This window comes from Myotis lucifugus, unplaced genomic scaffold, assembly GCF_000147115.1.
Source record: "Myotis lucifugus unplaced genomic scaffold, Myoluc2.0 scaffold_12, whole genome shotgun sequence".
In the NCBI taxonomy this organism is placed as follows: domain Eukaryota; kingdom Metazoa; phylum Chordata; class Mammalia; order Chiroptera; family Vespertilionidae; genus Myotis; species Myotis lucifugus.
In genome coordinates this window covers 13728207-13753395 of record NW_005871060.1, presented here as the reverse complement: position 1 = coordinate 13753395, position 25189 = coordinate 13728207, and the positions used below count along the sequence as shown (strand labels likewise).

The 25189-nt window shown below is 39.2% G+C and overlaps 1 protein-coding gene across 2 annotated transcripts in view; it reads left to right on the top strand.

Moving 5' to 3' along the window:
* HPGDS (hematopoietic prostaglandin D synthase) overlaps positions 1-25189 on the top strand; it is a 43925-nt gene that overhangs the window by 2327 nt on the left and 16409 nt on the right. For both annotated transcript variants that reach the window (XM_023750432.1, XM_023750431.1), the window contains exons 2-5: positions 7019-7160; positions 10006-10098; positions 15527-15636; positions 21651-21749. In XM_023750432.1, coding sequence (XP_023606200.1) covers positions 7028-7160; positions 10006-10098; positions 15527-15636; positions 21651-21749 — 435 coding nt within the window. In that variant the 5' untranslated portion in view covers positions 7019-7027. The remainder of the gene's footprint in view (positions 1-7018; positions 7161-10005; positions 10099-15526; positions 15637-21650; positions 21750-25189) is intronic.

The following is a 25189-nucleotide window of genomic DNA, read 5'->3' as shown; positions in this document are numbered from 1 at the left end:
TAAATTCATATGCATTCATATGTGAAAGTTTCTATGCAGGGTATTTACTAGTCATTATTCATATGGTGTGTTTTTAAGAAACTATGTATCTTATTTTTCAAAGAGAATTCTAAGAGGGCTTTTATTTGTCTGCTGAATCAGGAACTTTACATGACTTTCTTTGGAGTAGAAGGAAGGTAGTGGTTAGTTTTACGAATAAAGGAGTTCTTTAAGCACAAACAACGGTTTAACTTCCTGTTTCTGTATCATTTCAGGAAAATATGCAGCTTTCCCTACGTATGTGGGATTCTTAACACAGAATGACAGTAGAAGGGCTCAGCAACGAAGCTAACAGGAAATAAGAGGCCAGCATGACACTAGAATTTCCGTAGGCCAGTCAAATCATATTTAGGTCTATAACCCACCTGGGTGTTATTTTCATGTATTATGTAAAGTTGGAATCTGATTAGGTGTGTTTTTCCTCCTTTGTCTCAGAACCATTTTTTGTTGTTGTTAATCCTCACCTGAGGATATTCTTCCATTGCTTTTTAGAGAGAGTGGAAGGGAGAGGGCGAGATAGAAACATCGATGTGAGAGAGAAACATCCATTGGTTGTCTCCTGCCCATGCACCAACCAGGGCCAGGGATTGAGCCTGCAACCAAGGTACGTGCCCTTGACTGGAATCCAACCTGGGACCCTTCAGTCCATAGGCTGATGCTCTATCCACTGAGCCAAATCAGCCAGGGTGTCTCAGAACCATTTTAACCTTGTCCCTTTGTGTCCCCACTGTAATGTCGTATCAGCTGTGTATTATCTGAGGTTCTGTTTTGAGATGCTATGCATCTCTGTATGTCTAGTCCTAGACAAAGATCACATTATCTGAACTGCAAGGTTTTCTATATGTCCTGCTATCTGGTAGGTCCAGTCCTTTCCTTTTCTCTTAATTTATCTTGGCTACTTGGTCCTTAGCATTTCCATTTGAAATTCAGGATCAGATTTATCTTGGATTTTGAAGGTAGACAATCATCTTACTAATAAAAGCCTAGGTGGTCCTCACGCCGTCACAAGATGGCTGCGCGCATAGCGGGCACACGCAGGTGGGCGGGGCTGGGCTTGACACTGCATGCATGGCACCGAGCCTGCCTGGGAGTCCTGCCTCCTCACAGCTCTGCTCATGGTCAGGCCTGGGGGGTCCAGCCTCCCCAGCTCCAGCCTGGGAGGCCCGGCCTCCACGGCTCCGGCCTACCTCTTTGGGGCGATCAATCACAGGGCTCCCGCACTGTGACAGAGCACAGGCCAGGCTAGGGGACCCCCCAAATGCTTCTGTTGGTTTTCCATTATGTATGATGTTTGCTCTGAGGTTTTTGTAGAGACTCTATTAGATTTAGGAAGTTTTTCTCTATTTCCAGTTTGCCAAGAGGTTTGTGTTTGTTTGTTTTTTAAGATTTTTTAACATGAATGAATGATTAATTTTATACATTTTTAAAAGGGTTTATTTGCATCTATTGAGAATATGATTTATGTTTTTTTTCTTTTAATCTATTACTGTCATATATTGTACAGATAGATGTTTTGGTGATGACACATCTTCCATTCCTGGGTTAAACGTATCTTGTCATTATATTTTATTTCTTTTTATACTCTACTAAATTTGAATAGCTAATAAGTTATTTAGAGTATTTATATCTATGTTTATAAGTAAGATATATCTATACTCTTCCTCTTTTAATATATCTTTGACTTTTCTTAATTTTTCAATTCCCTGATACTACTTGTAAAAGACAAGGATTGTCTTTTCCTTGAAGATTAAGTAAAATTTGCCTGTAAAAATACCTGGGCCCTGTGTCTTTCGTGGGTGTAACTAATTACCCATTCGGTTTCTTTACTGATTATTGTTAAATGCAGGCTCTTGGTTTCTTTTTTATTTGATTGTGTTAATGTATAAACCTCTCAAATTTTCCCCATTTAGATTTAGTGACATAAAGTTATCTATAGTGGTAGCTTATGATTTTTAATGATCTGTTTTATCTGCTATGACCTCTTTTTATTTGTAACATTAATTACTTGTGACTTTTCAGATATTTTCCTCTTAGAGGTGGCAATTTGACCTTTTAAAAATTTTTATAAAACTGGCCGCCAGACCCTAGTTTCTTTTTTTTTAAAAAAATATTTTATTGAAATTTTACAGAGAGGAAGGGAGAGGAATAGAGAATTAGAAACACTGATGAGAGAGAAACATCAATCAGCTGCCTCCTTCACACCCCCCATTGGGGATGTGCCCACAACCAAAGTACATGCCCTTGACTGGAATTGAACCTGGGACCATTCAGTCCGCAGGCCGATGCTCTATCCACTGAGCCAAACCGGTTAGGGCCAGACCCTAGTTTCAAGCGCTACCATTTTATGGGCAGGATTTTATTCCCCTTTATTCTGAAGGAGCTAACCTCCTGGCTGGCCCCGCCTCCCGCAGAATTTAGAGTCCTGCTCTTTGCGTTTGTTTCTGCTCACTTTGGCCCAGGCAAAGCTTATCTTGCTTTTAATCCCAACTATGTATTTTCTTTCTATATTTCATTTTTATTTTTTTGTGCTTGCAGCAGGACGGGTTTATCAAAGAACATGATCTTGAGGATTTGAGTCCAGTCAAATCACACAAAGCTGGACACTCGCCTCCACTATGGTGGGAGCCATGCCTCCCTTTCCTTCTCCTTCCCTCTCTTCCTTTTTATTCTCCCTTTTTTCTTTTTCAACTCATACCACTACCAGAGAATTAAACGCCCTGGTCGCTCGTGGGAGTGAGGTTCTTGCCATATCTTCAGAAAAGGAATTTTCTAAGATTTGGATGGCAGGATGGGATGTGGTGTGAAGTTCTTTTTCCCAGGTCCCAAAATCCCTTGCCCCTAAGCCAGTCCTGGAAAAGGTGCGGCTGGGTTCCAGCAGAACCAGCAGCAAGGCCAGTGTCCAGAGTTTCCGTGCCATGTTGCAGCCGGTGTGGTTCGGAATCCAAGCTGATTAAAGCCCATTAGTCCATGTGTGGAGGCCCACATGGCCGTGCACTAGGTGGGTGCAGGGGAGCGCACCCCCTTGCCACAGGAGAGCCAGGAACCTGGTGCACGAGAGGGAGAAGAGTAAGAGGGGAGAGCAGGAACTTCCTTTGTTAGGAAGTTTTAAATATTCAGGTTTCATGTATTTGCAGTGGTCGCGCCCATCCTAGTGGCCACTCATTTGTTCCCAGGTGTGACTGGCAGACATGTAGGCACCTTTGCACATCACGCGGACCTTACTGGGCATGTGTCTAAACTGCCTTTGTCCAGTCCCTTCCCCATCGATCAGCGGGGAACAGACGTGGAGAGTGTTAAATGCAGCTGTACAAATGGCCTGCCTCTACTATTTGGTCTTCTCTTGCTCCTTTCCTGTAACTAACAACCAGGTTATTACAACAGCATCAATACCATGTGCCAAGCACCATATTTTACACACAATAGTTTCATTACCATTTTACAGGAAAGGAGACTAAAGCTAAGAGCAGGTGACCTGCTCAAGACCATTCAGGTTGTGTCAGGGGTGACTCCAAAACCATACCTTGCCTTCACCTTGAAGTTGTTCCTCATTGCATCCTTTGGTGGGGGCTGTGTTATGTTTTACCTTTGTCCTTTGGTCCATCATTTTTATGAAATAAAGTCTTTAATAAAGTGAGATTACTGAGACAATGCTAAATGAAATAAGAGGGGGGGAAATATATTATTCTAGACACTATCCTCTATTTCCTTATCTATTTTCATTGGCCATAGAAACATTTACTTGAAATTCCTAATGTTAGTTTTTAAGCCAAAGCTTTACAAAATATAGAAAGGATTTTTAGAATCAGTAAATGTTTCCAACTGCATTTACCTTTACTCATTTTTGTTGGTGTTGTTATAAAAATGAACACGTATATCCTGAAAAACAAAAGTCTTCAAGTTTGGGATTTGTAGCTGTAGAAATCAAGAAAACAGATTCTTGTTCAGTAGAAAATATAATTATGCAAGTAACTACAAGAATGTGGTGTGCCAGTACAGCTTCATTAATGAGTTCCGACTGTTGAAAGGATGTTCTGGAAGGAGAGATAAGCAGTTGTCAGATGTTCACAGGCCTGTGCCAAATCTTAGATTTAAAGATATATTTGCAGAGAAATGTAGATAACTACCCATCTCTGCCAAGAGTTTTAAAATATCTTCTGTGCAATTTAGAGACAGAGAAGCATTGATCAGACTGTCAAACCTCAGAGAGAAGGTAGGGGAGGGTGGGGATAAGGGGGAGAGATCAACCAAAGGACTTGTATGCATGCATATAGGCCTCACCAATGGACACAGATACCAGAGGGGTGAGGGCATGAGGGGAGGGGCGGGGAGGGGGGGCAAAGGGGAGATAAGGACACATACGTAATACCTTAATCAATAAAGAAGATTAAAAATAAAAATAAAATATAAAATATCTTCTGTGCTTGAGTGAAATGCACTATAAAATAGCATAATGTTGTAAATTAACAACAATACAATCCCTTTTTTTTCATGCAGAATTGAGGAGTTAGACATTTATGTGGCATTTGACCAAATGAGAAAAGGTTACATTTTAATGTTGACCATAATGGACATATATGAACCTATATGTACATGTAATGTTTATAAAAGAATATATAATTTCTTTATTTTTATGGAACCCTTGACCTAAGACAACAAAAATCAATGTAAAATGCTTTTCAAATAGGAACTGCAACAAAGAATGACACTTTTCCCACTCTGAAGAAGTTGTTGTTGTTGTTCTTTTAAGATTTAAAACAAATAGATTAAAGAATTACAACAATTATGCTTTTTATTTCCTAGATAAGAATTTTTCCTTTATGATTACATAAAATGTTTCTTTTTTTCAGAAGGAAATCTACTACTTCACATTTTTCATTTATTTTTTGTGCTCTCATATCTTTCCCACTATTTATTTCTAAGCTCAGCATTTCTAAGGGACTTGAAAATAGTCTCATTATTCTGATGGGCAATTCCTTTAGTTCCCCAACTATGAACTTCCTGTATGCATTCTTTCCCAAAGGAATTTAGGGCTGTAAACGTTGGAATATTTATTAGTTTACTCCAGTGAACTCTTGTCCACAGAGAACATTCCCTCACATATTGATGCGGTGACATGCAGCACCTTTCACTTGGGTGGGAAATGGATGGCGAATGGGATGAGACAGGACACAGAATGATCCGGGGGACTTTTTAGCAAGGAGCACCACTCCACAACCTGCGCACATGGAAACCCCGGCCCAGAGAAACGACTCCTTAGGAAGCACCAGCCCATCATTTCCTGGGCTGAGGGGGTCTAGATAGTCAACCAGACCATGCTTTCCAGCCGTCCTCTCCACAGATAGATACCATGAATGCATGAACCTAAACTATGCACTTTGGTGATTTAGATTTCTATGTTTTGTGTTTGACCTTTTATGTGATGTGACTTCGATGGAACTTTGAGGCTGGAGCCCAGCTTTTCTTTTTATCTAACATTCTAGTAATATCTTTGAAAGATTTCCTTAGTAGAGAATAAAATGTTTAAACTTGCCAGTTTAAATAAATAATTGTTACTTATGATTTTTATTTATGCAATTATTATAATTATTATTTTTAGTGTGCTCTATTCAAAGTGCTTATTCTTCACTATAGAACCAGTTCAAAGTTATTATTATTAATAACTAATAATTATTAAGTGTTTAGCATTGTTCTAAATGCTTTACATGTATTACCTCATTAAATCGCCAAATCCATATTAATATCTTTCTCTATAAAAAGTGTGATTTAAAATTCAGTGAGATTTTGTTGGCTAGCTCAAAAATACACAGTAACTACATGAAAGAACCGAATTTCAAATGAAAATGTTTCTAATTATTATACAATTACAATACAGTCTACTATTAGTGCTTAAAATAATTAATTGTTTAAACACAATGGAAATGAGCCTTGGCTGTTGTGGCTCAGTGGTAGAGTTGTCCCATGCACCAAAGGGTTGTGGGTTCGATTCCCAGTCAAGGGCACATACCTGGGTTGCAGGTTCATTCCCCTGGTCAGGGCACATGTGGGAGGCAACCAACTGATGTGTCCCTCTCACTTCAATGTTTCTCTCCCTCTCTGTTCCCCTCCCTCCCTTCCACTGTCTCTAAAAATCAATGGAAAAAATATTCTTGGGTGAGGATTAACATAAACAAAAAATAATGGAAATGAAATTACACAAAACATAAAAATCTCACAAAATGATATAGTGACATGCATCTAGCCAGTAGAGCTAGTATTAGAAAACTCTCTGAAATAGAAAGAAAGTTTGCTTGCTTTCTTCCTTGCTCCTCTACAGGGGGACTGGAGAATTATGTTCACCGTTGTCACATCCCAACAGAGGTCCCCAAGATGGGGTATGTTTATATGCTGCAAGCAACCCAGTAAAGCCAGCAGCATGGACCAGTAAGAAAGAAAAGAGAGCATTGTTTCCCTAAGCCTTTGATTCCCAGAGGGAAAAGCCACGGGTGAGGGGAGAGGGGGGTGAGAGGTTGGCATGGCTGGCTCATGTTTCTGCTGCGTGTGCCCTGCCCCTTCCATCCGTACCCAACTGTCCTCACAAACTCAGCTGTGTCAACAAAGCAAACAACAAACCAAATGTCAAACACCATCTATTACAAGTGACTAAAGGCAGGACAAAGACATCTTAAAATGCAAAGTTCTGACTCCATCCTCTGAAGGTTGGTAGGCAGATACCCTCTTACTCAGGAGTCTTTTTATAATAAAATTAAATTTGGTTATTTCACTGGAATGTTCCAGCTAGTTCTTAAAAAGAGTCCTGATGTTATTTCATGTCATTCCATATATTACTAGGATAGTGATTTATAATTATGGTTTTGAAATATCTTTTAATATCTCCCATTATCTCAAAAGATGCCATAAAGTTTTCAAAATGTCCCCAAAGAAAAATGTTGAACATCTCTAGAGGGCTGTAAAAATAATCCCTCCATTTTTCTCTTTCCAGAATTACACAATGCCAAGCTACAAACTCATTTATTTTAATATGAGGGGGAGAGCAGAAATTATTCGTTACATATTTGCATATTTGGACATAAAGTATGAAGACCACAGAATAGAACAAGCTGATTGGCCTGAAATCAAACCAAGTAAGTAGCACAAATAGTTGATGAAAATGTAGGGAAAATATTTTCCCAGAATGTTTTCTTTCTTCAGGGAAATGAAAAACTAAAGAATTTTAATCTCACATAGCTTTATATTGAGAAACAGCAGTTCAGGGAAGCTAAATAAATGCTATGTGACCCAGAAAATTTCTTATTTGAGGTGAAAATACAAACACCAGTGAAAGAGAATATAAAGATAAACCAATATGTCAGAAGAGCTGAAATGGGGATACTGAAGTCAATTTTTTTTAATCCTCACCTGAGGATATTTTTCCATTGATTTTTAGAGGCAATGGAAGAGGGAGGGAAAGACAGAGAGAAATATTGATGTGAGAGAAACACATTGATTGGTTGCCTCCTGCACCAGCCCCAACCAGGGCCCAGGCCCGGGAGGAGCCTGCAACCGAGATACGTGCCCATGACTGGAATCGAACCTGGGACCTTTGGTCTGCAGGCTCACGCTCTATTCACTGAGCCAAACTGGGTAGAGCTGAAGTCAATATTCTTGACAATTAGAGTTGCTGCGGATCTCTATGTTTTTTCACAGTGGCTCAGATGTGCTGCTCTAACAGAAAACCAAACTCAAAATGGCTTAAATAATAATTTTTAAAAAAATGAATTGTATCACAAAACTGAAAATCCAGAAGTAGAACAGGTTTCCAAGGATGGCTCTATTCATTTCCTCCTCTGTGTGTTGGCTGTATCATGAGGCTGGTAGCCATGTGCTTACTGCAATTCCAGCCACACAGCCTTGAACAGCAATGCTAAGAGGATATATGAGAAAGAGTAAGGGAGAGAACTGCTCCTTAAGTGTTTCCAGAAGAATAAAGAAAAGCTTTCCCAGAAGCCCTCAGCAAGTTTCCCACGTCTCGCTGGCACAAACTGAGTCACATGTCCATTTCTGAATCAGTCACTGGCAAAGGGGATGGGAAGAACTGGAGAACCACCCAGTCCCCCTCTGAAGTTGGGGATGGAATCAATTTCTGTGAGGCATGTGACTATATAAGAGGGGGGTGGATATGAAAACAAAACTGGGATCTGTTTGATCAGAGAAAAGAGCAAATGGACAAATCAGTCGGGTAACCCAATCAAAACATGCAACTTAGCATTGAGGACAATGGGGAAGAATTGGAAATATCATTACATTTAGCAAACAACAGTGTGTGGTTCTCAATAAGCTGTAAGTCATCCTCTGTAAGATGTTTGCCATGTTATCTAGAAATATTAAATACTAATTACATCTAAAATCCACATATTTATCGCTGGATTATTATAAAATCACATAAAGATGAAGTTGAAGAAAATAACTATTGGGTCCTTGAAGACTAGCTGGCACTTGGTAGATACTCTACACTGTAGAGTCTACAGCCTCTGTTGCATTTAATTTATCTAGCATGCCTACATGGGATATATTATTATTTTTATTCTATAATTGGGATAACTGAAATGCACAGAGTTTAGGTAATTTTCCCAAGTTCACAGCCCTAGCAATTTTGAAACACAGGTCAATTTCATACTATGACCTGAGCTTCTTGTACTAGATAATGCTGACAGCAATAACACTGTGATAAATGGAATGTAAACAATAAGTATTGCAACGTGCCTTTGGGAAGCATGAGTTCCTTAAAAGCCACTCTTTGTGATCAGAGAATTCTTCTCTGGTGGGGTAGAATATTTTGTTTTCTGTTCTCATGAAAATTTGCCATTGATGTCCACACGTTTCTTCCAATATCAGAATTTTTATATGGGGTTTTTCATTCTGTGGACATAAAATAGGTGAAAATTAATTCGACCACTAATTAAGTCAAGAGATAGAGATAATACATTTAAAAATGTCAGCTTTTAGATACGTTTTTAGATATTTTTTAGTGCCTCATACCCTATTTTACCTTAACTTTTCATTGTTATTGAAAAATGGAATTGCTGGATTTTCTTAATATTTTAAAAAATATCTTTATAGAGTTGAAAGGGATCTTAAAGTTTATGATAGTTAGGATATGGTGTCAAATAACAGAGACCGAACACAAAAGTGGTTTAAAGAGGATAAAAATTTGTATCTTTTGCATAAAAGCCCACATATATACACTATAATTATTTTTCAATATATATGGGAAAGCAATAAAATACTAAAATGGTTATAATTATGTGGTAGAACTATTTTTATTTATCTTCATTTTGGAAGCTTTCTATAATATATATTGCTTTCTAACAAAAATATAATAGGTTTGATAACAAAACAAAGTAGGGCTTACAGACTAAATATTAATATGATATCTGCTATGAGTCTGTCCTATGTTTGTACAAATATGCTTGCTGCCTTACCATATACTTCAAATAGTCCCTCATCAAAAAGAGAATTTTGCTAAATTCCTTACCATAATTCAACATGTAAGTCAAGCTCTTCATATTACTCAGACTATGGTTTTAAAGAATAATTAATGTGATCCCTGATTAAGGCCTCAAAAATTAATGAAGCTTTTTTAAAAAAAAGGTGTTTGTTTTTTTTTAAATTAAGTAGAAGGATATGTAAGTACTAGTATATGAGATAATGTATGGTATAATATAGAGTTAACTGGGTTTTCGACCTGGTTCTGTCATTAACTGAATAGAAGGTCTTCTAACAAACAACTCTATTTAAAAAAACAAACAAAAAACTTGTAAAATGTAAAGATTCCACTTGAGGATGCTTAATGTCTCTTTTAAAATAAATGTTCAAGAATTCCATGACTTTAAAATCATGCCTTGTTTCCACAAGTATCAGTAAAAAATGGGAGTATTGTAATACTTGATTTTATTATGGAAGTTGATTCTTTCCTCTTTTTATTTTAAGCTCTTCCATTTGGCAAAATACCCATTTTGGAAGTTGATGGACTTAATCTTCACCAGAGTCTAGCAATAGCGAGATACTTGGCCAAAAACACAGGTAATATGTGTATTGTGTTTTAAGATTTTTGATGACTGACAAAAAAATTAGTCCTGGCCGGTGTGGGTCAGTGAGTAGAGCGTTGGCCTGTGGACTGAGGGGTCCCAGGTTGGATTCCGGTCAAGGGCACATGCCCGGGGTTGTGGGCTCGATCCCCAGTAGGGGGCATGCAGGAGGCAGCCGATCCATGATTCTCTCTCATCATTGATGTTTCTATCTCTCTCTCCCTTTTCCTTCCTCTCTGAAATAAAAAATATATATAAAAAAATAAAAAAATAATAATTAAAAAATTTATATTATATATATATACCATATTCATTAAACAAGTTTATTTTTTAACCAAAATAATGTGTATATAAAATTTATGTTGCACTAACACATATTTCAACAAATGGAATTCTTTGCAAGTTTAGAAGAGATGAAGATTCCTTCTGACTATGAAAATTTGACTTTGAAGTGAAAATGACATTTGAGTTGAGCTTGAAGGATCCCTAGAATTTCAAAAGGAAGACTTGGACTTGGGCAGTGTTTCTCAGACTGTGTGTGCATCAGGATAGCACGGAGGCTCATTAAAACTCAGAATGCTCAGCCTTGACTGCAGAGATTGTGACTCAATCGTCCTCGGGTAGGACCCAAAAGTTTGCATTTTTAACTATTTCCTCGATGATGCTGATGCAGCTGGTCCATGGACTTCATTTGGAGAATCTTTGGGCTAGAACACTCCAGGCAGAGAGAATATGAAAAGCACTTTAAACTTGCAGAGTTGATCTAGCTTGTTTGGCTCAGTGGATAGAGTGTGGGCCTGCAGACTGAAGAGTCAGAGTTCGATTCCAGTCAAGGGCCCTTGCCTGGGTTTCCAGCTCCATGCCCAGTAGGGGGCCTGCAGGAGGCAGCCGATCAATGGTTCTCTCTCATCATTGATGTTTTTATCTCTCTCTTCCTCTCTGAAATCAATAAAAATAATTAAAAAATTTAAAAAAATTGCAGAGTAGAGTAGTAGAAAGAGAAACTGATAGAAAAATAGATTGGGATCTGGTTAGAAAGATTCACAGTATGGATGTCATTCCTTAAGCAATTGTAGGTTTTCAAAATTGAGATGTAATCCTATATAATAAAAGGCTAATATGCAAATTGTCCCCTTGGGAGTTCGACTGACCATGAATTCGACTGCTCACTATAACGTGCTCTGATCACCAGGGGGCAGTGCAGATGAGCTGGGGAAGGAAGGCCCTGGCTGGCAGCCGGAAAGCCCCAATCGGTCCTGATCGCTGGCCAGGCCTAGGGACCCTATCCATGCACAAATTTCGTGCACTGGGCCACTAGTTGACATATAAAATTAGATTAGCTTCAGGTGTACAACATAATGATTCTATATCCTACATAATAAAAGCCTGATATGCAAATTATGACCAGTCGGTGGTGGGTAGAGCTGGTGAGTGGGTGGAGCCAGGCCAGCCAAGGCGGGTGCCAGTGGGCAGAGGGAGAGGACAGCGATTGAGAGGTGGTGGCGACCAGCAGTGGCGGAGGGGCGATTGGGGGGCGGGACCAGCTGCTCACCGGCTGGCACCATCCCCTGATCAGCCCATGGGTCACCTCCTGCAGAAGGAGGCCAGACTGCCTAAGCTGTCAGTCGGACATCCCCTTAGGGCTCCTGGTCTGTGGGAGGGTGCAGGCCGTGCTGAGGGACACCCCAAGTGCACAAATTTTTGTGCACTGGGCCTCTAGTATTTATATATTAAGTAATCACCAGGATAAATCTAGTTAATATCCATCACCACTCATAGTTACAAATAATTCATGAGATGAGAACTTTTTAAAAAAAAATCCTCACCTGAAGATATGTTTATTAATTTGAGAGAGAGAGAGAGACATCTATGTGTGAGGGAAACATTGATTGGTTATCTCCTGTAAGCACCTGACCTGGGATCCAACCTGAAACTGATGTATGTGCCTTGACCAGGAAACGAACCTGCAACCTTTTTTTGGTGTATGGGACGATGCTCCAACCAACTAAGCCACCTGAACAGGGCTTGTGATGAGAACTTTTAAGATCTATTCTCTTAATAATTTTCAAATATACTATACAGTACTAGAGGCCCGGTGCACGACATCCCTCTTGAAATCTGAGACCCCTCGTTCCTAACCGCCCATCTGCTCTCTCCTTACCACTTGGCTTGCCACTCCTTAGTGCTGCAGTGGAGGCAGGAGAGGTTTCTGCCACCACTGCTGTGCTCGGCAGCCATGAGCACAGCTTCTGGCTGAGCGGCACTCCAGCTGTGGGAGTGCACTGACCACCAGGGGGCAGCTCCTGCATTGAGAATCTGCCCCCTGGTGGTCATTGTGCGTCATAGCGACCGGTCATTCCACCGGTCATTCCCCTGGTTGTTCTGCCATTCGGTTGATTTGCGTATTAGGATTTTATTATATAGGACTAGATGCCCGGTGCACAAAAATTTGTGCACTCGGGAGGGGGGGGTCCCTCAGCCCTGCCTGTGCCCTCTCACAGTCTGGGACCCCTCACGGGATGTCCACCTGCTGGCTTAGGCCTGCTCCCCAGGGGATTGGGCCTAAGCTGGCAGTCAGACATCCCTCTGACAGCCCGGGAGCCCTCGGGGGATGTCCACTTGCCAGCTGGGAGCAGGCCTAAGCTGCAGTCGGACATCCTTAGTGCTGCTGAGGAGGCGGGAGAGGCTCCTGCCACCACTGCTGTGCTGGCAGCCATCAGCCTGGCTTGTGGCTGAACAGAGCTCCCCCTGTGGGAGCACACTGACCACCAGGGGGCATCTCCTGCATTGAGCGTCTGCCCCCTGGTGGTCAGTGTGTGTCATAGTGACCAGTCATTCCCAGTCATTCTGCTGTTAGGGTCAATTTGCATATTACCCTTTTATTATATAGGATAGTCGCCATGCTATACATTATATCCCCAGGAATTTGTACCTTTTGACTACTTGTACCCATTTCACCCAGCCCACACTCCTCCCTCCCCCTGCCAATAATCAATCTATATTGTATTAAGTTTAGTTTAGTTTTGTTTTTTAAAATTCTACCTATAAGTGAGATCATACATTATTTATCTTTCTCTGCCTGACTTCATTTGTATGTTTTTACCCAGAAAGCTACATAACGATAGTTATGACTTTGGGGAGATTATTCTGGCCATACTTTGTATTTAATTAGCCTGACTGAGGGATGCACATTTGGATGTCATTAAAATAGTTCAGACAGCAACAGGAAAGAAGGAGTGAGAAAAAAGACAACAACAAGAAATGTTGTAGAGATAGAATCATCATCATATGGACTAGAAAATAGATAATGGCATGTGGAGGGCAGCATATTTGAACAAGGGAGTAAGGGCCAGGCATTGACTAGCAATATCCCTTTCAATGACTGTCTTCTCTAGAAGACCATGAGTGACATGCAGACAAGAAATTTTTTGTTTGTTTGTTTGTTTGTTTATTGCTGTAGCCCTAGTTGGGGTTGATCTACAGTTGGAGCCAAGTAATTATTTGTTGAATGAATGAAGAGGGAAGAGCTGGTTTGAGGTAGAATGTGATGACTCCATTTTGGGATTTGTTGAAGGAAGTTCAGGGAGCCAAAAGGATACGCAGCAAACAATCCAAAAGGAAGCTGAGCGTAGGGCCTGGTCTTTAGGACTAAAAGTATTGATAAGGAGTCATTTGAATAAAATTGATAACCAAAGCCTTGAACATGGAATTCAAAGTCGGGATGAAAATGATGTATTTGAAAGGACTTTTCTTTTTATTAAATTTATCTTTATTGCTGAAAGCATTACAGATGCCACCCTTTTTTCCCCATTAACCCTCCAACCCACACCCATCCTGGAAGGACTTTTCAAGGGCAGAAAGAAGAAATCAACCTCTGAAAACTGTTGCCAGAGAATCTAATTCCTCCCTAGCTCTTGGGAGTGGGGTTAGCACTTAAATAAGAATTTTCAGAAGCCCCCATGGGAGAATGAGATGTGGTAAACGGCTTTGTTTGCATGGATTCACATGCCTCAGGTTTTAAAGTCCCATCTCCCTTAACCAAGTCCTGAAAGAGGGGCAGCTGTGGGTTCAGCAAAGCCAAAAGCAAGCCGTGTGCAGAGCTTCCGTTCCATGTTGCAGCTGAGTACAGTTCAGCATCCAAGCTAATTAAAGTCCATTAGTTCATTGTGTGGAGTCCCCCGTGGCCGTGAGTCATGTGGGTGAAGGGGAGCGCAACCCCCTGCAGCAGGAGTCAGGGGCCCAGGCAAGCACTCAAGAGAAGAGTGTGCTCCTTTGTCTAGAGATTGACTCTAGAAGTTTAAATATTCAGGTTTCACGCACTTGCAGTGGCCACACCCATCCCGGCCACTCACTTGTTTCCAGGTGTGACTGGGAGACAGGTAGGCACCTTTCTATGTTACTCAGACCTTACTGGGCATGTGTCTAAACTGACTTTGTCCAGCCCCTTCCCCATCAATCAGTAGGAAACAGACTTGAAGGGTGTTAAACTGTAGCTTTTTGCCAAAGCTGTATAAATGGCATGCCTATATTATCTGGTCTCCCCTTTACTCCTTTCCTGTTAAATAATAACCAAGTTATTACGACGGTGCCAATACCACACACACACGATATAGTTTACAGAAGGACCCTAAATCACTAAGGCATTTCTTTCTTTCCCGTTAACAGCTTGCTGAGGTGTGATTTATATACAATTTACTCACTGTCAGTATACTGTTCCTCGATTTTTAGTAAATACACACAATTGTATAAAAGCAATCTATTTTAGAATGCTTTTACACTGAAGAATTTTAAATTGACACCAGAGAGAATATATTTAGAAAGACCAATGATTTCTTAGCAAAATGATGATCAATAAAAGAAAAAACCCCACCTCTATTATTTTAAACTTAGAGTTTCTAGGAACAAATGCTCTGGACAAAAACTGCCTGCAAAAATGAAAATAATTCTTTTTGCAAAATAAATGAAATATATATATACTGGTTATTTATTGTGGTATTGCTTGTATTAGCAAAAGATTGAGAGCAAACCTAATCAGCTGAGGGTAAGTAGAATGTGGCACTTCTACTGAAGGAAGTTCCATGGAGCTGAAAACAGAGCAAGGACGCCCGTAAGTGACGCGTGAGGAAAAATCACTGGAACAAATGGGAGAGGCACATATTGAGTGGAAAATCACTCTTATTTTCATAAAGAAACAATGAAAGAATATAAAAGAAATTAATAATTCAAATTAATAAAAAATATGGTAGTTGGTAACAGCAAAATAAGATGGATAGGGGCAAGAGTGGAAGTTACTCTTCATTGGATATTGTTTTCTGTTATTTTGAATTTTTGAGCTATATGAATCTATTGCCTTCTAAAAAAATTAATGTTTTAATATAGTAAATTAAGTTGAACATATTTGTGGGCCTCTCTCTATTCTACAGATTTGGCTGGAAAAACAGAACTGGAACAATGTCAAGTTGATGCTATCGTGGACACATTGGATGATTTCATGTCACGGTTTCCTTGGGCCGAGAAAAAACAAGATATAAAAGTAATGTGATCAGTTTGCTATTACTGTTATTAATCAGATCCACTTTGTCAAACACATTGTTAGGTGCGTTTTTAAGTCCCTTTTTTTTAACAGAGTTAGACAGACCTATAGTTTAAAAATGACAAATTATATTTAAAAGTTTAAAACAAAGTACAGTGATTCTCTGCCTTACCCTTTTCACAATAACCCCTAAGATACAACCCTCTTTTTAGTGCTTTTAGCTGTTGCTTTAGGATCTTCACTTCTCCATATATCAATAGGATATATAAAAATGGCTTACTTTGATTGACTCATTTTAGATTCTATGGACATCTTAGTATAGTAATAAGAATTTAACTCTTAGCCCTGACCGGTTTGGCTCAGTGGATAGAGCGTCAGCCTGCGGACTGAAGGGTTCCAGGTTCGATTCCGGTCAAGGGCATGTACCTTGGTTGTGGGCACATCCCTAGTAGGGGGCGTGCAGGAGGCAGCTGATCGATGTTTCTCTCTCATCGATGTTTCTGACTCTCTATCCCTCTCCTTTCCTCTCTGTAAAAAATCAATAAAATATATTAAAAAAAAAAAAAGAATTTAACTCTTAGCCCAGCCAGCGTGCTCAGTGGTTGAGTGTCAACCTATGAACCATGTGGTCACTGTTCAATTCCAGGTCAGGTCACATGCCTGGGTTGCAGGCTTGAGCTCCAGTGTGGGGTGTGCAGGAGGCAGCTGATCAATGATTGATTCTCTTTCATCATTGATGTTTCTATCTCTCTCTCCCTCTCCCTTCCTCTCTGAAATCAATAAAAATATAGATTTTTAAAAAAATAATTTAACTCTTACAGTCATCCTCTCTGCTTCCTGTAAACTCCCAATATAATAAAAATTTTTGTTAATCAGTATTTGGTGACTACATTAGTATCCCCATGCAAACATTATACAAAACTGTGCACCATGGTATAGTTTTTTGAAAAATATTTTTATTGATTTCAGGGAGGAAGGGAGAGGAGAGAGAGATAGAAACATCAATGATGAAAGAGAATCATAGATTGGCCACCTCCTGCACGCCCCCTACTGGGGACTGAGTCCACAACCTGGGAATGTGCCCTGACCGGTAATTGAACAGTGACCTCCTGGTTCATAAGTCGACGCTCAACCACTGAGCCATGCTGGCCGGGCCATAGTACACTTCGATAATATTTCCTTTCTCACTTTTCCTCTTCAAAGTTAGTAATTGTCTTTTTGCATTTGCTTCATTCTTGTTAAACCTTCCCACACTATCCTATAACCTACTAATACAGTTTTCCACAGCGTCGATGACATAATAACCCATTATTCCCATTATTTTCTCGTCGATATCTGGCCAGAGCCTCCCATTGTCCTCTGTAGAGCTGACTAGGTTTTCTGCACAGCTGTCATACTTCCCTTCACTGCCATCCCAGGGTTGTCTTCCTTTTGAGTTGGGGTCTGTCTCTTGGATGCCATCCTCTATCTTTATTTCCTCCTTTGTTTATTTGGGGCACATATTCCCATTCCAAAAATGAAAATGAAGGCTTGATGACAGGAGATATGGCAGCAGACAGTATGGATATGTCCCTCTTTTGTGTCTCTGGTTTGGTTGCCCTAGACACCCAGTGCACAGTTGTCCCATCCTGAGATCTTTATCATCTTGGATGCTTCATTCAGTGCTTTTCTGGGGCCATTCTCCTGGTTTCTGTCCTTGTTTTTGTGGAGTAATCCTCTAATAGCTTACTGAGCATAGGAAAAAGTTTGGGGCCTAATTTGTCTAAAAATGTTTTTATTTCATCTTGATACTTGATTCAAACTTTGGCTGAATATAAAATTCTTGTTGAAAGTAATTTTTCTTTAGTATTTGAAAAACATTTATCTATGGTCTCCTAGCTGTTGAGAAGTCTGAATCCAATCTAATTACCAACATTTTCTATGTGACTTTTTTTCCTCTAAAGCTTTTTGTTCCACATGACAAAGACCCCACTGATTGGCAGTCTGTCAACTTATGGGCTTGCCCTTATCTCTTTCTCTATTTGGTACCCTTCTGTGGCCACGTCACAGAGGAAAATGTTGTTTGAGTGTTTATGGTAAGGTTATCTTTTGTATGAGAATAACAATGCTCTTACCACCTACCTCAAAAAAAAATTTCACAGGATGCTATCCAAGCTCATGAATAAATTATATGAAGGGAGAACGTGTTTCAGAAATATTGCAAATAGCTAGAGACTGTCTGATTAATAAGCAGAACCTGGCTAGTATACAATGAAAACTGCATAGTTCTTTTGTATTTCATCCCCTAGTTTTCTTGGAGTGAGTTGTACTGCTGCCACCTTGTGGTCACATAAAATTTTCAACAGCAGAATATTGCAGTAAAGATGGATGATGAAAATAGTTCTCTTATTCCATGTGCTTTAAAAAACCTATCAAATACACATAATTACAAATGTTTTAGCACTGGTTGCTGGTAATTCAATTTACAATTTTAAAAAATTAATTTAAATTTAATTTAAAAGACAAAATATGTATCTGGACATTGGTCACCCTGATAATCCTTGCTTGATCCTACCACTAGCATTTCTTGGTTATGCAATGTATGTGTCCATTTCCTCATCTGGAGAACAGGGGCAGGGGCTGGATGAAGGACGAGCAGGAGTGAAGGAATGCTGTGGCCCATTTCCAATACTAAATGGTTTTGGTAGTGTGGATTTAAAAATAATGCTTTGGAGAAATATACAATCCTCTCTAATTCCTCTAAAAGCCATTTGATAGAATACTATAGCAATGACTTCTCAGGGTGAAGAAACACTGCCTTATAACTCCCTGGAGGAGGCAGTAGGACATTACAGAGTCCACCAAATATAAGAGTGGCTATCTAGGGTCTATTAGAAAATGCATTTTAAAAAGTGCACACCTGGGAAAGTGCACACCTAGGATGTGTGATCAAAGTTCATCTTCTTTGTTATTTTGGTGAGTATTATTTAAAATAACTTTAAAAAATACTAATGATTATGCTGTTTGGTTATTCATTAGACTAAGATGACCAAACGCATAAAGAGAACCTGGGCTAAAGGAGAAGTCAATAGCTAAGATTTTTATTTGGCACTGCATGTACACAAGCATTGGTATACCTTACTTGTGGACATGCACAATAGAGAAAGTAACAAAATTACCCAGGTGAGATTCAGGAGTTTTAGGAAAGCTGTCCAGCAGTTACATCCCACTCTGTTCAACTCTCTCCGGTTTCTAGCTATTCACCTTCCCAACTGATGCTGAGTTGAGTTGTGCTGAGCTACAGGAAGTGCCTGCCACACAGCTCTGGGCTCATTGCGTCAGCTCAGGAATTCTGTAAGGGGCAGAAGAACTCACACTCTTATTTAAAACTATGGATATATTAACCACAGAGAGAGAACTTTATGTACCAAAGTGGTATAGACCAGCATAGAATATAAAATCAAAATAATGATAAGATATCCACCTTTAATTTGTAAAATCTGGAATATATATAGAGGCCCGGTGCATGAAATTCATGCACGGGTAGGGGGCTCCATCAGCCTGGCCTGCACCCTCTCACAATCCGGGACCGCTGGCTCCTAACCGCTCACTTGCCTGCCTGCCTGATCCCCTTAACCCCTCTGCCTGCCTGCCTGATCGCCCCTAACTACTTACCTGCCTGCTTGATCGCCCCATACTATCGGCAAAGAGCAATAAAGTGTTGTGCAACAGACAAGGTATGCTTGTGTAGATCATTTATGGATATTACAAATTATATACACTTTAAATAATATTTTTATTATTAAAAATATTAATGCCTGCCTGCCTGATCGCCCCTAACCGCCTCTGCCTCAGCCCCCACCGCCGCGGCTTTGTCCGGAAGGTCATCTGGATGGACGTCCAGAAGGTCATTCAGCTGTCTGGTCTAATTAGCATATTATGCTTTTATTATAGATGCTCTTGCAAATTATACTCTACAAATATAAGGCCTTATGTTATAGCAATCCATATTATCTAATTAAGTCATGATACCAGGAAATAAATCAACAAATTGGTAAGGTAGTTATCCACCACCTGACTTACCTTAATAAAGGCTGGATTTTATTACAGGCTTACCTCAGAGATATTGGGGATTTGGTTTCAGATGACTGCAATAAAGTGAATATCTCAATAAAGAGAGTCACAAATATTTTGGTTTTCCAGCACATATAAAAATTATGTTTACATACTGTAGTCTATTAAATGTACAATAGCATTATGTCTAAAAAAACAATGTACATACCTTGATTAAAAAATACTTTATTGCTAAAAGTTGCTAACCATCATCTGAGCCTTCAGTGAGTCATAATCTTCTGTTGGTGGAGGGTCTTCCCTTGATGTTGATGGTTGCTGACTGATCAGGGTAATCATTATTGAAAGTTGGTTTGGCTGTGGCATTTTCTTACAATGAGACAACAATGAGCCCTGGCCGATGTGGCTCAGTTGGTTGAGCGTTGTCTTGTGCACCAAAAGGTCGCCAGTTCCATTCCTGGTCAGGACACATGACCAGGTTGCGGGTTCCATCCCCAGTCAGTGTGTGTGTGGGAGGCAACCAATCAATGTCTCTCTCTCTCTCTCTCTCTCTCTCTCTCTCTCTCTCTCTCTCTCCTCTTCAGTAAAAACATTTTTAAAAAATGAGAGCCAACAATGAAGTTTGCCACATCAATTGACTCTTCACCTAAAGTTTTAGAGGCCATTGTAGGGTTATTAATTGGCCTAATTTCAATATTGTTGTGTCTCAGGGAAGAGGGAGGTCCCAGAAGAGGGAGAGAGACTGGGGAAGAGCTGGTTGGTGAAGCAGTGAGGACACACAACATTTATCAATTAAGCTTGCCATCTTATATGGACGCAGTTTCAGACACCCTCAAACAAGCACAATAGTGGCATCAAGGATCACTGATCACATATCACCATATCAAATATGATAATAATGGAAAAGTTTAAAATGTTGGGAGAATTACCAAATGTGACACAGAGACATGAAGTGAGCAAATACTGTTGGAAAAATGACACCATGGGCTTATTCAACACAGGGTTGCCATGAGCCTTCAATTTGTAAAAAAAACATACTATCTGCAAAGAGCAATAAAATGTTGTGCAACAGACAAGGTATGCCTGTGTAGATCATTTATGGATATTACAAATTATATACACTTTTAATAATATTTTTTAGTTTGACTGACATTTCCTATCCAGTATACAAACCAACCCAAATTTTCACATGTAAACAAACACTTCTTACCAAGAAATAGGTCATAACTTATCTAGTCTTCAGAGATTCAAGTAAAAACACAAAGATAATTTTTTAAATGCATATATCTGTTAATTTTTTCTAAGACTCTTATTTGGTTTGTCATATTACCTTACATAATGTAGCAAAAAGGGATACCTAGATGGTGGGTTTTGTAGATGATATTCAAGGCAGACAAATCTCCTACTATACTAAGGCACAATATCAAGCCAAAGAGAAAAAATCCATAAAGGCCCATGAGCATATGATTCATTATGGATTAGTTCTGTTAAGTGTGCAGGTGAAATGAAAGACTGTCCAACCGGAGAAATCTAGCCTTACAAAACAAAATTAATTTCTTTACCTTCAGTTATGTTATTTAACTTTAAAGAGAGTGAGGCTAAGAAAATGGGAATTTTGGAAATGTAAAAACATAGAATCATTTCTATTAATAAAAATTAAGATAAAAATCATGAAAAGATTTTATGGATGAAATATTTAGTCATCATATAGAAAGAAACTATAAGAACTGGTAACAAAAGTATTTATTTTTTTGATCCGTGTAATAAAGGAATGACTAGATCTATTGGGAATTAGATGTGAATCTTCGTAATGTCATACATTTTAAAAACAACACCATATAGCTACTTCTCTTTGACCTCATATGGAAAAACTAAAGAAGGAAAAATCTACTTCCCTTTCAGATCATATACTATTTATTTTTCTTCCTATTTTCCTTAAAGTGATCTTTTTCTCCCTCTCTTAGGAGCAGATGTTTAATGAGCTACTTATATACGATGCACCTCATCTTCTACAAGATTTGGATACATACTTAGGGGAAAAAGAGTGGTTCATTGGTAACTCTGTGAGTATGTTTTACATCTTAAAAAATACAAATATATATATATATATATAATCTCTTTATTTATTTGTGAAGATAAACCAAAGACATAAAACCTTATTGAAAAAAATGTTACCCATAAAGAGGGAGTAAGAGAGCAGAGATAAAAGCTAAAATTTTTTGAATAAACATTTTTTTGGTAGACTTCATTTTGAAACCAATAACTAAAATATTTTATATAATTATATAACAACAATAACAAAAACATCTTTAAAAGTTATTACTGCAAAGCAAAAGCAAAGTGAAACAAACAACCCTGTGTCAGATTGAGGCATAGGGTATGTAAGTACCTATGTATTCTATTAGTGAAGAACTACTTAAAGAAACAGCTTCATAGCCTGGCCAGCATGGCTCAGTGTTTTAAGTGTCGACCTATGAACCAGGAGGTCATGATTCAATTCCCAGTCAGGGCACATGCCCAGGTTGTGGGCTTGATCCCCAGTGTGGGGTGTGCAGGAAGCAGGAGATCAATGATTCTCTCTCATCATTATGTTTCTATCTCTCTCTCCCTCTCCCTTCCTCTCTGAAATCAATAAAAACATATTTAAAAAAAAAGAAAATATAAAGCCGTAGCTGAAATGGCTCAGTGGATAGAGCATCAGCTCACAGTCTGAAGGGTCCCAGGTTTGATTCCGGTCAAGGGCATGTACCTCGGTTGCAGGCTCTACCCCAGCATGCGGAAGGCAACCAATCGATGTGTCTTTTTCTCATCGATGTTTCTCTGTCTCTCCCTCTCCCTTCCACTCTCTCTAAAAATCAATAAAAAATATTCTCGGGTGAGGATTAATAAAAAAGAAAAGGAAAAGGAAATAGCATAATATGAAAAACACAGGAATTTGACTATACATCTCACAGATATACTCTTAGAACAAAACAATAAAAATTGTATATCACTTTCAGTAATTATATTTTTGGTGGTACTGGTACAGTGGTATTATTTTTCTGATATTATTATATCTATATTGTGGGGCAAAGTAATAAGAAATGGCATGGATGTCATTGAGAACCAGGATCTTCACTATGGGAGAAAGAAGATAGAGATGTAAGACCAATAAGGTTAAGTAAACATTCTATCTCTGAGTGTGAACTAGATGCAACAGTATAAACTCATGATGTACTTTATCTTAGGATAAAGTACAAGAAAAATGAATTTAGTATCTCTTTTTCAACAATGACCAACACAGTTGTCCTGGCCACCCCTAAGACTGAGATTCTGGTCTTCAAATACTAAAGGAACCAGGGCTTCTTAGAATAAGGCTCATTCTCAGTTTGGGACAGGAAATGTAAAAGATTAACTGGGGTTCCTTGTCATACCAGAAGGAAATAAATTATCAAAGACAACAGGAGTTGTGTCTAAAGATCTCAGGAGTCAACTTGAAGAGGCTCCTACTGGCCAAAGATAATTCAAGCTACAATAAGAATGTTAACTGCAATGGACTAAAACAAATCAAAATGAATAAATCCATGAGTATGACAACCACAACCAAACATGCATACACACACAACCCCCCAAAACAAAGTTTCACTGGTTACTTTTAGAAGATGCTACGGAGCCAAATTATTATTATGAAAACTGTTGAAAACAAACAGAAAAGTGGGAGGTTTGAATAAAACCAGTTGTACCTCAAGATAATAAAATTGATGGCCAAATTTTGTCTTCATAAAAACATTTTAGCCGAAACTGGTTTGGCTCAGTGGATGGAGCGTCGGCCTGCGGACTGAAGGGTCCCAGGTTCGATTCCGGTCAAGGGCATGTACCTGAGTTGCGGACACATCCCCAGTGGGAGATGTGCAGGAGGCAACTGGTCGATGTTTCTCTCTCATCGATGTTTCTAACTCTCTATCCCTCTCCCTTCCTCTCTGTGGGAAATCAATAAAATATATTTAAAAAAAAACATTTTAGTTAATAAGTTAGAAGGAGAGATTAAAATAAGACATCACTGCCCTATCCAGTTTGGCTCTGGGTAGAGCATCAGCCTCCGGACCAAAGGGTCCCGGGATCAATTCTGGTCAAGGGCACATACCTTGGTTGCAGGCTCCTCCCTGGCCCTGGTCAGGGCTCCTGCAGGAGGCAACCAATCAATGTGTTTCTCTCACACCGATGGTTTTCTCTGTCTTTTCCTCTCTAAAAGAGCAATGGATAAATATCCTCAGGTGAGGATTAACCAAAATAATAATAAAATATCACCATCGATGTTTCTTTGTCTTGCCCTCTCCCTTCCACTCTTTCTAAAACATCAATGGAAAAATATTCTCAGGTGAGGATTAACAAAAAGAGAAAAGAATGCTACTAGTCCACATTTAAACTTCACTCTTTGAGCCAAAGTAATGTCATCCAGATTAGTTTCTCGTCACAAAGGGGACAAGAGTATAAAAAAGTATACAAAGGTAGGACCAGCCTGTCATCAATCATGGTCAGTCTTAGGGTACCACTTAGAGTCAGACACCTTTATTTTAAGTCATCTGATGTGATACAATATAATGTGTGTTAGCCTGAAATACTAACTTGAAACTATGAACTCTTGCCCTGGCTGGGTAGTTCAGTTGGTTAGAGCATCATCCTGATACGCCAAGGTTTTTGGTTTGATCCTGGTCAGAGCACTTTTAAGAATCAACCAATGAATTCATAAATAAGTGGAACAAATCGATGTTTCTTTCTCCCTCTCTCTCTAAAATAGATAAATACAAATTAAGAAAACAAGCCATAGTCGGTTTGGCTCAGTGGATAGAGCATTGGCCTGTGGACTGAAAGGTCCCAGGTTCGATTCTAGTCAAGGGCACATGCTTGGGTTGCGGCCTTGATCCCCAGTGAGGGGCATGCAGGAGGCAGCCCATCAATGATTCTCTCTAATCATTGATGTTTCTCTCTCTCCCTCTCCCTTCCTTTCTGCAATCAATAAAAATATATTTTAAACAAACTCTGAATTCCATAGGGATAACTTGCACCTTATTTCTTTACATCCTGCAGTGTAAAAGAGTAAGGTAAACAAGAAGATGAGATGATCACACAAACCATGAAGACAGGACATTGTGTAGGACTAGTGTGGAATCCTGACTAATGCAGTGACATGAAAAAAAAAAAAAAGGGTACTATTCTGAATTAAAGAGAGTTAAAGAACACAACCAGATGAAATGCATGGTCCTGAAATGGATTCTGCTTTGTCCTATGAAGAACATTTTGGAACAGATGGAAAAGTATTGATTGTGTATTAGATAAGATGAAAATATAGTCAGAGAGATGAAGATTAATCAAGTTACAAGAGTATGTACTGTAAGATCTCATCTTACTAAAAACGCACACACACACAGAATACCACCTTATACACAGGAGTAACCTCTGAGTGTTGGGAATATGGTGTTGGGAATATGGTGTTATTTGTAATTTTCTATCATACATACGTTAC